Source organism: Pristiophorus japonicus, chromosome 6 (genome assembly GCF_044704955.1).
Source record: "Pristiophorus japonicus isolate sPriJap1 chromosome 6, sPriJap1.hap1, whole genome shotgun sequence".
In the NCBI taxonomy this organism is placed as follows: Eukaryota; Metazoa; Chordata; class Chondrichthyes; family Pristiophoridae; genus Pristiophorus; species Pristiophorus japonicus.
The window spans coordinates 27,290,941-27,305,392 of NC_091982.1; the positions used below are offsets into that span (position 1 = coordinate 27,290,941).

Genomic DNA, 14,452 nt, shown 5'->3' on the forward strand with positions numbered 1-14,452 from the left:
CTCTCATTCTTCTAAACTCCAGTGAATACAAGCTCAGTTAATCCAGTTTTTCCTGATAGGTCAGTCCCGCTATCCCGGGAATCAGTCTGGTGAACCTTCGCTGCACTCCCTCAATAGCAAGAATGTCCTTCCTCAGATTAGGAGACCAAAACTGTACACAATACTCCAGGTGTGGCCTCACCAAGGCCCTGTACAACTGTAGCAACACCTCCCTGCCCCTGCACTCAAATCCCCTCGCTATGAAGGCCAACATGCCATTCGCTTTCTTAACCGCCTGCTGTACCTGCATGCCAACCTTCAATGACTGATGTACCATGACACCCAGGTCTCGTTGCACCTCCCCTTTTCCTAATCTGTCACCATTCAGATAATAGTCTGTCTGTTTTTACCACCAAAGTGGACAACCTCACATTTATCCACATTATACTTCATCTGCCATGCATTTGCCCACTCACCTAACCTATCCAAGTCGCTCTGCAGCCTCATAGCATCATCCTCGCAGCTCACACTGCCACCCAAATTAGTGTCATCCGCAAATTTGGAGATACTACATTTAATCCCCTCGTCGAAATCATTAATGTACAGTGTAAACAGCTGGGGCCCCAGCACAGAACCTTGCGGTACCCCACTAGTCACTGCCTGCCATTCTGAAAAGTACCCATTTACTCCTACTCTTTGCTTCCTGTCTGACAACCAGTTCTCAATCCATGTCAGCACACTACCCCCAATCCCATGTGCTTTAACTTTGCACATTAATCTCTTGTGTGGGACCTTGTCGAAAGCCTTCTGAAAGTCCAAATATACCACATCAACTGGTTCTCCCTTGTCCACTCTACTGGAAACATCCTCAAAGAATTCTAGAAGATTTGTCAAGCATGATTTCCCTTTCACAAATCCATGCTGACTTGGACCTATCATGTCACCTCTTTCCAAATGCGCTGCTATGACATCCTTAATAATTGATTCCATCATTTTACCCACTACCGATGTCAGGCTGACCGGTCTATAATTCCCTGTTTTCTCTCCCCCCTCCTTTTTTTAAAAAGTGGGGTTACATTGGCTACCCTCCACTCAATAGGAACTGATCCAGAGTCAATGGAATGTTGGAAAATGACTGTCAATGCATGTGCTATTTCCAAGTCCACCTCCTTAAGTACTCTGGGATGCAGTCCATCAGGCCCTGGGGATTTATCAGCCTTCAATCCCATCAATTTCCCCAACACAATTTCCCGACTAATAAGGATTTCCCTCAGTTCCTCCTCCTTACTAGACCCTCTGACTCCTTTTATATCCGGACGGTTGTTTGTGTCCTCCTTATGAATACCGAACCAAAGTACTTGTTCAGTTGGTCTGCCATTTCTTCGTTCCCCGTTATGACTTCCCCTGATTCTGACTGCAGGGGACCTACGTTTGTCTTTACTAACCTTTTTCTCTTTATATATCTATAGAAACTTTTGCAATCCGTCTTAATGTTCCTTGCAAGCTTCTTCTCGTACTCCATTTTCCCTGCCCTAATCAAACCCTTTGTCCTCCTCTGCTGAGTTCTAAATTTCTCCCAGTCCCCGGGTTCGCTGCTATTTCTGGCCAGTTTGTATGCCACTTCCTTGGCTTTAATACTTTCCCTGATTTCCCTTGATAGCCACGGTTGAGCCACCTTCCCTTTTTTATTTTTACGCCAGACAGGAATGTACAGTTGTTGTAGTTCATCCATGCGGTCTCTAAATGTCTGCCATTGCCCATCCACAGTCAACCCCTTAAGTATCATTCGCCAATCTATCCTAGCCAATTCACGCCTCATACCTTCAAAGTTACTCTTTAAGTTCTGGACCATGGTCCCTGAATTAACTGTTTCATTCTCCATCCTAATGCAGAATTCCACCATATTATGGTCACTCTTCCCCAAGGGGCCTCGCACAATGAGATTGCTAATTAATCCTCTCTCATTACACAACACCCAGTCTAAGATGGCCTCCCCCCTAGTTGGTTCCTCGACATATTGATCTAGAAAACCATCTCTTATGCACTCCAGGAAATCCTCCTCCACCGTATTGCTTCCAGTTTGGTTAGCCCAATCTATGTGCATATTAAAGTCACCCATTATAACTGCTGCACCTTTATTGCATGCACCCCTAATTTCCTGTTTGATGCCCTCCCCAACATCACTACTACTGTTTGGAGGTCTGTGCACAACTCCCACTAACGTTTTTTGCCCTTTGGTGTTCTGCAGCTCTACCCATATAGATTCCACATCATCCAAGCTAATGTCCTTCCTAACTATTGCATTAATCTCCTCTTTAACCAACAATGCTACCCCACCTCCTTTTCCTTTTATTCTATCCTTCCTGAATGTTGAGTTCCCAGCCCTGATCATCCTGGAGCCACGTCTCTAATCCCAATCACATTGTATTTGTTAACATCTATTTGCACAGTTAATTCATCCACCTTATTACGGATACTCCTTGCATTAAGACACAAAGCCTTCAGGCTTGTTTTTTTAACACCCTTTGTCCTTTTAGAATTTTGCTGTACAGTGGCCCTTTTTGTTCTTTGCCTTGGGTTTCTCTGCCCTCCACTTTTCCTCATCTCCTTTCTGTCTTTTGCTTTTGTCTCCTTTTTGTTTCCCTCTGTCTCCCTGCATTGGTTCCCATCCCCCTGCCATGAAGTCTCTGACTTCCTTGTATCCAACCTGATTCCCTGCCTGCATATTTTTAGGCATGTCACTGGTTCACAATCTCCTTTGAAAGTCCTATTCACTGTTTCCACTCTTTTTTTTTAAAAAAAAAAGCTCCCACTAGCTTATATTTCTCCAAAGTCAATAACTAACTCTCTAAACCTGTACAAATAGCATCTGTATGATTGATTCTGTGCCAAGCAAGGTGTGACAAGCCTTGACATTGAAAGCTCCTATCACATCACCACCTACAGGCATAACCTGAACTATAATGGGTTTCCTCATAGGAGCAAGCAAGTTTTGAACAACCACCACTCCACTTGCACAACTTAATATATAATAAAGTGCACACCAGATGCAAATTTTAACAAGTTGAGAAATTAATTGCATATTTGAAATAAAATAGTTTTATAAATATACTCTGTTTTTGAATTATGGTAGCCTTTCATAGGTTGAATAATTGGATGGGGAAACTGGTCACTAAGCCAAAGAGAATTTATTGAGGGTGCTTTTTAAGTCATTTAACATTGCCCCCTTTTAATATTGAGTGCACAACCTAACATGACAAGACTTGTGTTTCTAATTTCCAAACTTTAAAAAAATAATCTGCGGGCAACTGATTCTGTGCATCGGTAGAAAAGGTGACGCATTGAAAATATTTTAAGGGGAGACTGAAGTGTTTAATTAGTGTCAAGTTGTAGTTATATTTATAAAACAGAACCTAGGCCTCAGATTATTGCACATTTTTGAATTCATTATATCACTACAGTGAGGCCAACTGCGTTATATAAAATATAATTCTCGGTGCGCTTCTGGTTCTTTTGCCGATTTACCTTAAATGTGTGCCCTCTGGTTACCAACCCTTCTGCCATTGGAAACAGTTTGTCCTTATTTATTCGATTGCAACCGTTCTGATTTTGAACACCTCTGTTAAATCTCCATCTCGCCTTCTCTCCTCAAAGGAGAACAACCCCAGCTTCTCTTGTCTCTCCATGTAATTAAACTTCTGCATCCCTGGTACCACTCTAGTGAATCTTCTCTGCACCCTCTGTGAGACCTTGATATCGCCCAGAATTGGACCAAATACTCCAGTTGGGGCCTAACCAGTGTTTCATAAAGGTTTATCATAACTTCCTTGCTTTTGTACACTATGCCTCTGTTTATAAAGCCAAGGATCCCGTATGCTTTTTTAGCAGCCATCTCAACTTGTCCTACCAGCTTCAAAGATTTGTGTGCATACACCCCCAGGTGTATCTGTTCGTACACCCCTTTTAAAATTGTATCCTTTAGTTTATATTGCCTTTCCTCATTCTTCCAACTAAAATACATCAGTTCACACTTCTCTGTGTTAAATTGCATCTGCCTTGTGTTTGCCCATTTCACCTGTCTTTGTGTCCTCCTGAAGTCTGTTACTATCCTCCTCACTGTTTAAACATTCACTTAAGGACACCAGAAACTTAGATTAAAAACACATGTTGGGGCATGTATTAAAGTATGCAACGTAAAATCTGTTAACGTCCCGATGATAGTCCAGTCCAATTTCTGATCCCAGTTTTTGAGGCAGCCATCTTTTTTATAGTTTTCTCATCCCTCTTGTGATATTTCTTAATATGTTTAAAAAAAAATCTATGCTCTATATATATCTTGTTTGCAAACAATTAATTTGTATCAATGGTACCAAATAGCAGGTATTTGGAATACAGCTGAAAAGAGTTCTGCCAAGAGCAATTTTTTATATAATTTCTCTCTGTTTGCAATGTGCCACAATCAACAACTAGAGTATGCAATAATTCTTCTGTTCCAGAACAAAAACGGCGCAAGCTTGATTCCCACTCTTCACCATCACATTCCACTACAGTAAAGGTTAGTATAGCCTAAGGAAGGCACCGTCAATATTAGGCTGTCCTGTTTGGAATACCGGTATTCTGGAAATATTCGTCTTCCTTCACGTGATACAAGGTGCACAATGGAGCCTCTGGAGGTTTCTTTTAAATAGAAAATGCATTCGTTTTCTTTATTGGACTTTTTTGTAAGCAAATTTTATATAAAAAGGCTTCAAGGACCTAGCGAAAATTGTAAATAGTAAGAGGAAAATGCAAGAATTTTTTCTCCGAAGTGCCTCAAATTATATTAAGTGGTCAGTTTTTGGAGTGCAATAATGCTACAAGCAAAATAGCTACAAAGTGGAGTCGCGAAAAAGGTGCCGGCGCTGAGAATGAAGAGTGTTTCAGCACTGAAGAATGTTGGCGTTCAGAATTACCGATACCTCTGGATTCATCAGGCCCGCTGATGAGCATACTACAAATCGTGCCTTCTAGGAAGGAAGTAATGGAGGGATTCCATTAAAGTCTTTAATATCTCCTTGGTGATCAGATCTCCTGTAGTTGTGTAAATTCTATCAGCATGCAGCTGTTGTTAGTATCTTGCCTTCGTGGGTTTGTTTTCCCTTGGGGTGCCAGCCTTTTGAATCCTGCCTTATGAAAAAGCAGATATGGCAGTCAAGCCTGCCTTCCAGCCAAGAGGGCCGATGGCATTCTACGCAGCGCGAAACGTGGGTGTATCCTAATAGAAGAATCAGGGCAGATGCTTCCTTGCACCGTTTGCTGTATTTATTTTAATGTAGATGAACCCCCTCGAATCCTTGAGTTTGCAGTGGGTTGAAACTTCGAGCTGTAAGTTCCAATTCCTGGATGCAGTGCACTTGAAGGGAGGTTAAAGAGCCCGTTGTGGTTTGTTCAGCTGCACCTCTTTACACAATTAAAATTTTTTGCATTGAAGTTAATTGTTCACTTAGTATACTTACACGGGAAACAGTATTCTATAACATCATCACATTTAAAGACATAGTTTAACTTATTTGACATTTTATGTATATTTGTTAATGGTAAAATTTTATATTAAATGTTATTTGTAACTATACATTTTAGGGAGTTTTATTCCCTAATTAGTTTGTAAATTACTGTTAAGTAGCAAGATTGTTAATATATACACTACAATTGTGAATAATGGCAGTGTCAAACACAGATTTAAATGACCTATCTAAATGAGTTTTAGAAGCCATTTCTTTCATAGTAAACTGTTTCCCAATACACAGATTTGAAATGCCTTATTGTCAAGCTTTCTATCCTGTCCAGTAGCATTAACAATTCCTAAAGCCTAGTTCCTAAAGGTGTAACTGCATGTCAGAAGCAAGACATTAGAATGATCGCCAACTTGCATTCCAAAGTCCTCTGGTATCTGAGAAGCGCTGCAGCTCATCTGTCATCTCCATTCATTCCTACAGGACGGTCTCGGCGATCACAAGGAATCATCAGCAAAGGTTTGACACTTGAGCCTTATTTTGACAATATAACTTTGATATATAAACATTTGTAAGAAACAGTGTTTGTAATCCTTTTATTGGCTTTAATTTCCGAAATTATATTGCTGCTGAAGTTTGTACATATGCAGTAGTTTGTATTCCTGACAGTTCCAGAAATGCTTTGACCCAATTTAAAAACATTTTATTTTAATTATTCATTTTCTGTTGCTTTTTCAAGTATTATCTGCTCCTGTTAAAGATGAACCAAACTCTCCTGATGACGATGGTTAAAGGCATTAACTGTTTTAGCATTTTTCACAGAACAGAAACTTGGGATTTGCGTGGCTGTTAGTCTGATAATACTTCAGATGCTGCTGTAGGCTCAGCTTTGAGAAAGGAAAAAAATCAGCCAAGATTTTGGGTTCTGATTGCTATCCAGTGATTTCTGCATGTATGTGGATGTCAGATGAGGGTAGGTTCAGGCTTGACTGGTGCCCTCTACAGATGAATTGCCTAACCTTAGAATTTGTTTAGACTCACTCACGAAGAATAGCCTGGTGGACGGGTTACTGGGAGGTTACTGGAATCAATTGAACTGGACACCATAACAAACCAGTACCTTCAGCACTGAAAGGGAGACAACTTGGGGTGTGGAGGGGTGGTGGTAATAAGCGAAGCAAAGAGTGATCTTAGATTAATGAAATTTCATACCTAATTAACTGCTTATTTTAATAATTTGTCTGTCTTGCATTTAAAATTGAGTCAAAATCTTTCTGGATTTGTGCTACAACAATATTTACAAATAGCTATAAAAGTAATCTGAAATCCATAAATTGGAAGGAAATAGTGTACTTTTATATTTTAATTAATTTTGATGCAATTTTGGGGAAATACTCAACCTTTTAAATCGTGGCTTTTTTGCTAAAATTATGTAAACTAGATAAGTACATATACACTCGCAAAGTGTAAGATTAACTATAGAATGTGATTGGAAACGCTGATACAGTGCTATATCAATATCTATGTTGTTAAAATATTTGGATAAAGTAAGATGACTGTCAAATTGATCTAGTATCTGTTTCAGTTCATGAAGTGCACTTGCTTGTTAGCTTGAATTAACATTTAAAACACACACAAATCTTTGGCCATGGCGAAAATGGGCTATATTTACAATGTCCTTGTGAATGGGTTGTTAAAGCTGGGCTTCACATGCTCAGTAAGTCAATAGGGGCGACAATAAGATTAATGTTACTTTATGAACAAAATTGAACCATTGTTCTTATAAGTGTTCTTCACTGCACTGCCAACATATCTTTTGTCTGTCCTTTTAGTTTCCTAAATTTAGTAACCATCGTCCGTTTGGCATTCATTTTTTGAGTCTGTTAGTTAGGGCACAGTCGATCCAGATCTGCTGGATTGCTTCTGAAAGAAATTGGTGACTTTCTTGAAAACCTCGGTGAATTTTCTCAGTTCTACCTAATGCATCTGGATCAATAAGACAAACTAACAGCTCCTGAAAACAAATCTTTCTCGCCTTTCATGTTCATGTATAGTTTCTCAAAAGATAAAATATTCTCCCTTGTATTACGTATCTGTGTAACCATTTTTGTTTTGCAGCAATGAAACTTAAAATAAGTTTGCTGTGTTTTGTTATTGTGTCTGTATTTATTTGGCTGATACAGAAATAGTCCAAGACAGTGCTGGTTAATGGTGCTCAATTTATGCCAAGTTCAAAGAATTATTTTAAATATTTTATTCAGGTCTAGTTATCCATAAATCCTCAAGCTTCCCTGTGTATCCTTCACACGGGAGGGTTGCATGGTGTGAACAGCATTCGTACCCATAATTGCAATTACTGTTTCTTTTTTTTGCTAAACAGTGGCAACTTAAAATTGTAGCAACTTAAATTGGTACAATTTTGTTCATTTTTCTGTGTTGGATCTCGATTACAAGAAAAGTGTTCACTCATTATGTCATAAATTTGACTTATTCTTCAAGATCTTATGAGTGTGAATTAGACAAAGGTACAGTTTTGAAAATCTTTGGCGAGTGTCATACTACTAATTTGTATAGCCGGGCAGCTGTCTGTTCATAAAACTGGAAGAATTGAAATTTACATTTGGAATGCTGTTCCGTTCAAAAATAAACTGTCCTTAGTCTCTTTAAAAAAAAAATGCAACATTGTGCATTATTAGGGCAAATATTTTATGCATAGTTTTTGAATAATGCTTAAAATAATAAATGCTTCATTAAGAAAATTATTCTCACTCAATTCCTGAGTGTCTCGATTACTTTCACACTCGTTGCTATTTTTGACAGAGTTCACCATTCACTGTTGAATCCTGTGGACAATTTCTAGCCTGTTGTACTGTTTCCTAGTACAGCACTATAGCAATTATTAAGCCATGCAATTAACTCAGAAGATCAAGATAATAAGATGTCTATTTCTGAGCTGCACATTTAGCCGATTATCAGTTCTTCACTCTACTCTGCTCCTGCGATTATAGCATGGATTGCAACCTTGCTGATCATTGTCCAGACTCCTCTTCGTAATTGTAGTAGGTTTATTTGTTTGGTTGCCAAATGTTTTTTCTAGTAAATTGATCACCTAACAACCTTCGTTGGGAAGAAAACTTAATTGCACTCAATCAACAACGATAATTATTATACCAATTGCAACTGTATTGAACGCTCACCTGCTGAAACTATTTACCCATATCTCATCCCCAGTAACTCGCCTCCCTGTAAGCAACACTTTGTATTTGTTATGTTATTCCAATGATGTTGGATTTGATTTTTTGAATTTCTCTGGCCTAATAAATCTGTTAGTGCATTTCCCTCGTTGTTGGTGAGGAAGCATTGCTAACAATAGACCTGCCTGGATGATGAAATTCAAGACATCAAACCTCGTGGCATTGTGGCAAATATTGTGACAAATATGAATAGCGCATTGCCTGCAGGGAAATGAGTCAATGTGGTGAGGGAGCTTCAGAATGGTTCATTCTTGTAAATCCCAACTATGGAGTTACTGAATTTTTACTCCACCTGATTTGTTCGATAGGGTGCGGTTAAAAATAACATAGCTGCAGTGATGGATGGTAGTCCTCAGAGCATAAAGCAAAGAATTTCATAGTTTACAGCACAGAAACAGGCCATTCAGCCCAACTGATCCATGCTAGCCTTTGTGCTCCACACGAGCTGCCTCCAATCCCTCTTGAGCTAACACTAACCCTATCAGCATAACCTTATGTTCCTTCCCCTTTCGTTTCTTTATTTAGCTTTCCCTTAAATGCATCTATGCTATTTGCCTCAATTACTCCATGTGGTAGCGAGTTCCACTCTCTGGATGAAGAGGTTCCACCTGAATTCTCTATTTGATCTAATAGTGACAATCATATTTATGGCCCCTAGTTTTGGAATCCCCACAAGTGGAACCATCTTCTCTACACCTACCCTATCAAACCCCTTCATAATATTAAAGACCTCTGTCAGGTCACCTCTCAGCCTTACTTGTTCAGTCTTTCCTATTTGTTCTGATGAATGAGAAACAGTCAGTTTGATTACTTGAGGTTTCTCCTTCCATATTCCTTGTTCAGTCCTGTCTATTGTGGTCTCTGCCCTAATCTCCCAAAGGAAAAATCTGTGCAAGTGCTCTCTGATTTCCAAATGTAAAAGAGCAATATTCTTGCATCAGGAAATTAAGAACAGACTACTGCAAAGCTCTGTCATTGCCTGACAACCTTTTCAATTAAATCCATAGCCAGAATACAAAAGGGTATGTGGAATGAGCAAAGAAATGGAATTGGGATAGCTCCGATGTGGAACCAACAAGCACACTGAGAAAATGCTTTTCTGCTGAAATTTTTGATTGTGTTCTATTGCTAAGTCAGCTTTAATGCATTTAGCTAACTTTTTAATTTTGTAAATCTTAACTTTCTCTTCCTTATGGCACTTTATTGGATGCCTTTTAAAAATCCCAAGTAAATTATGTGCATTGATAGCCGCCTTCCATTCATTCAATTGTCTCTTGAAAGGTTGGTGTACTTTGTTACATATCCTCCATTGCACCTGTTGGGCTAATTGGCCCGTGTCTCCTTTTGAGTATGGGGAGATTACTTCTTATTGCAGTCCTAAGTTATAGCTCCAGTGTTTATAGAACTGCTTAAAAGGTATTTTTTTTAATATCCTACCTATTTTTCTTTCGTCATTTCCATGGTGATTATCAGTTTTATCTTATCTGACCAGGCAGTTGCCTTGTAGACATTTACAACTTCAGTTTCTTGATAACGCAGTTTTTATTTATGTCTGCTTATTGATTACTGAGCCAAAATCACTGTGTAACTGTAATTTGACCACAATCTTCATTTGTAAAAACTGATGTGAAGAATGTATTCAACACACTTGCTATTTTCTGATTCTATAATATTTCTTCTGAATTACAGCTCATGTCTTGTTAGCAATGCTGATTTTTTTTTGTTCATCTATTGTATTTTTATTGCTTTATATGTATTTTCTATGCTTTTCACAGTGTATATAATAGATATTGACATGATTTACAAGAAACTGAACACTCCAAAGATCTTTCGTTTCATAGAGAACATCTTTATTACCCATTTCCAAGCCCTGAATATAACTTATGATGCCAATTTGTTCTCGGCAATAGCATATTCAAGGGTATCATGGACTTTTAAGAACAAAGCTTAATCAGCTTATCACAATCCCAGGATGTGTTGCAAATTTGAATCCCGCTCCAATCTGTGTTTTGTTATTGTTGGAGAATAGTTTTATTTGCGTTTAGTCTAATATTTTGCTGCTAGCAGCAAGTGACCTGTTGGACAATGAAGAGTGACAGGGTCCTGTATTTTAGACTGAAGTGTGGATGCACTGTATAACTTCAACTGCAGTAATGGGTTTTATCTTGTTTAATGTTTCACATGCTACTATGCAAGTGTGTAAAATTTTGTCTTCGTGCGTTTTACACAGTGCAGTTCTCAAAGCAGTTATTTTCCATTTAGATGGACACTGTTTATTTTGCTTCTTAGAAAACCTCTTAGTTGGTGCAAAATAGAGATAATCTAATTAAATTGTTACGGGTCCTTACCTATATTCTCAGCATACTATGTGCTAATTTACTAATAGCACTTCAATCTAGTTAGTTTAAATTATCCACTATAGATGGTGCAAATTGATTTTGTGAATACAGGTACAGCGTCCAAAATCCGGAATCCTTGACCGAATCCATGCCATTTTTGAGGGTTTGCCGGATTTCAGACAAGAAAATGAATCCCAAATCCGGACTCCTCAACCGAATTTGTGCCAGATTTCGGACCGTGCCGATTCACTCTACTCCTCGCCAATTCATGTCGATCCTCCGCTCCTCTCGGCTCCCCGGCGCTACGCTGTTTACCTGTTTCCTCGTCCCTCACTGCCCGATGTCGCCATCTTGGCTGCCTCAAAAGTGTCCAGTTTTTAGACAATAATTTCGGATTCCGGACGACTCCATCTGGGATGCGCAAAATATCCAGTTTTCGGACAATAATTCTGGTTTTCGGAGTTCCGGATTCGGGACGTTGTACCTGTACTCTGTTTAACGTGCTTACACAAAGTAAATATCCTCACCTGTATTAAAATTGTGGAAATTTTAAAAGTATACTATACATATCTTTTTCCCCCTCCAAATTTCCCTTCTGTTTCTCCTGAAGGCAGTAACTTGAGATTAGAATCAGAAAACTTTACAGCACAGAAAGTGGCCATTTTGGCCCATTGCTTTCACGCCGGTCGACACAGAGCTATCCAGCCAAATCCCACTTTCCAGCCCTTGGTCCGTAGCCTTTCAGGTTACAGCACTTTAAGTGCACATCCAAGCACTTTTTTAATAATGTGAGGGTTTCAGCCTCCACCACCCTTTCAGGCAGTGAGTTCCAGATCCCCACCACCCTCTGCATGAAAAAAATTCACCAAGTCCTCTCTGAACCTCCTACAAATTACTTTAAATCTATGCCCCCTGGTTGGTGACCCCTCTGAAGGGAAATGGGTCCTTCCTACCCACCCTATCTAGGCTCTTCATAATTTTATACACCTCAATAAGGTCTCCCTTCAGCCTCCTCTGTTCCAAAGAAAACAAACCCAGCCTATCCAATCTTTCCTCATAGCTAAAATTCTCTAGTCCAGGCAACATCCTCATAAATCTCCTCTATTCTCTCTTTCCTGTCGAGTGGTGACCAGATTGCACACAGTACTCCAGCTGTGGCCTAACTAGTGTTTTATACAGTTCAAGCAAAACCTCCCTGCTCTTGTATTCTACGCCTCAGCTAATAAAGGCAAGTATTCCATATGCCTTTTTAACCACCTTATCTATCTGGCCTGCTACCTTCAGGGATCTGTGGACATGCACTCCAATGTCTCTTTGTTCCTCTACACTTCAATGGCCTGCCATTTCATGTGTATTCCCTTGCCTTGTTAGCCCTCCCCAAATGCATTACCTCCCACTTCTCCGGATTGAATTCCATTTGCCACTGTTCTGCCCACCCGACCAGTTCATTGCTATCATAGAATCATAGAAATTTACAGCATGGAAGAAGGCCGTTTAAGCCCATCTTGTTTGCCCCGGCCAACAAAGAGCTATCCAGCCTAATCCCACTTTCCAGCTGTTGGTCTGTAGCCATGTAGGTTACAAGTACTTTTTAAATGTGGTGAGGGTTTCTGCCTCTACCGCCCTTTCAGCATTGAGTTCCAGACCCCCACCACCCTCGAGGTGAACAATGTTTCCCCTGTTGTCCCCTCTGAACCTCCAGTCAATTATTTTGAAACTATGCCCCCTATCTTCCTGCAGTCTGCAGCTTTCTTCTTCATTATCAACCATACAGCCAATTTTTGTATCATCTGCAAACTTCTTAATCATATCCCTATATTCAAGTCTAAATCATTGATACATACCACAAAAAGCAAGAGACTGAGTACTGAGCCCTGCGGAACCCCACTTGAAACAGCCTTTCAGTCACAAAAACACCTATCAATCATTACCCTTTGTTTCCTGCCTCAGACAATTTTGGATACAACTTGTCACTTGTCTTGGATCCCATGGGCTTTTACTTTAGTGACCAGTCTGGCATGTGGGATCTTGTCAAAAGCCTTGCTAAAATCCATATACACTACATCATGCGCACTATATTATTTGAATGGTGACCGATCAGGAAAAAGGGAGGTGCATCGAGACCTGGGTATCATGGTACATCAGTCATTGAATGTTGGCATGCAGGTGCAGCAGGCGGTGAAGAAGGCAAATGTCATGCTGGCCTTCATAGCGAGAGGATTTGAGTATTGGAGCAGGGAGGTCTTACTGCAGTTGTACAGGGCCTTGGTGAGGCCACACCTTGAATATTGTGTATAGTTTTGGTCTCCTAATCTGAGGGAGGACATTCTTGCTATTGAGGAAGTGCAGCGAAGGTTCACCAGACTGCTTCCTGGGATGGCAGGACTGACATATGAAGGAAGACTGGATCGACTCGGCTGAAATTCACTGGAATTTAGAAGAATGAGAGGGGATCTCATAGAAACATATAAAATTCTGAAGGGATTGAACAGGTTCGATGCAGGAAGAATGTTCCCGATGTTGGGGAAGTCCAGAACCAGGGGTCACAGTCTAAGGATGAGGGTTAAGCCATTTAGGACCGAGATGAGGAGAAACTTGTTAACTCAGAGAGCGGTTTTCTCTACCACAGAAAATTGTTGAGGTCAGTTTGTTGGATATATTCAAAAGGGAGTTAGATGTGGCTAAAGGGAATCAAGGGGTATGGCAAGAAAGCAGGAATGGGGTACTGAAGTTGCATGATCAGCCATGATGTTGAATGGTGGTGCAGGATCGAATGGCTGACTCCTGCACCTATTTTCTATGTTTCTATCCACATCGACCCTCCTTGTTGCTTCCACAAAAAAGTCAAATCAAGTTAGTCAGGCACGACCTTCCCTTAACAAATCCATGCTGAGTGTCTTTGATTAATCCATGTGTTTCAGACTTATTTATCCTGTTCCTCAGAATTTTTTCCAATAATTTTCCCACTATCGGGGTTAACCGGACTATTCTTTTCTCCCTTTTTAAACAAAGATACAGCGTTAGCAGTCCTCCGGCACCACACCTGGAGCCAGAGAGGATTGGAAAATGATGTTCAGAGCATCTACTATTTCCTCTTTTGCTTCTCTAAACAGCCTCGGATATATTTCATCTGGGCCTGGGGATTTATCCACTTTCAAATATGCTAAGCCCCTCAATACTTCCTCTTTCTTTGTTTATTTCATCTAATATTTCACAGTCCTCCCTGATTGCAATGTCTGCATCGCTCCTCTTGTGAAATCAGACACAAAGTATTGATTAAGAACCATGCGCATGTTTTCCGTCTCCACAAATAGATTACCTTTATGGTCTCTAATAGGCCCTACTCTTTCTTTAGTTATCCTCTTGCTCTGAATGTATTTATAAAACA

At 39.9% G+C, this 14,452-nt stretch overlaps 1 protein-coding gene across 2 annotated transcripts in view; it reads left to right on the forward strand.

Moving 5' to 3' along the window:
* Positions 1–14,452, forward strand: part of thoc2 (THO complex 2) — a 150,225-nt gene that overhangs the window by 109,443 nt on the left and 26,330 nt on the right. Inside the window, exons 32-33 of one of the 2 annotated variants that reach the window (XR_011593590.1) lie at positions 4,476–5,343; positions 5,955–5,990. Coding sequence is in view for 1 of the 2 variants with exons in the window: in XM_070882709.1 (XP_070738810.1) it covers positions 4,476–4,534; positions 5,955–5,990 (95 nt within the window). In the remaining variant the exon portion in view is untranslated. The remainder of the gene's footprint in view (positions 1–4,475; positions 5,344–5,954; positions 5,991–14,452) is intronic. The other variant, XM_070882709.1, reaches the window with a different exon arrangement.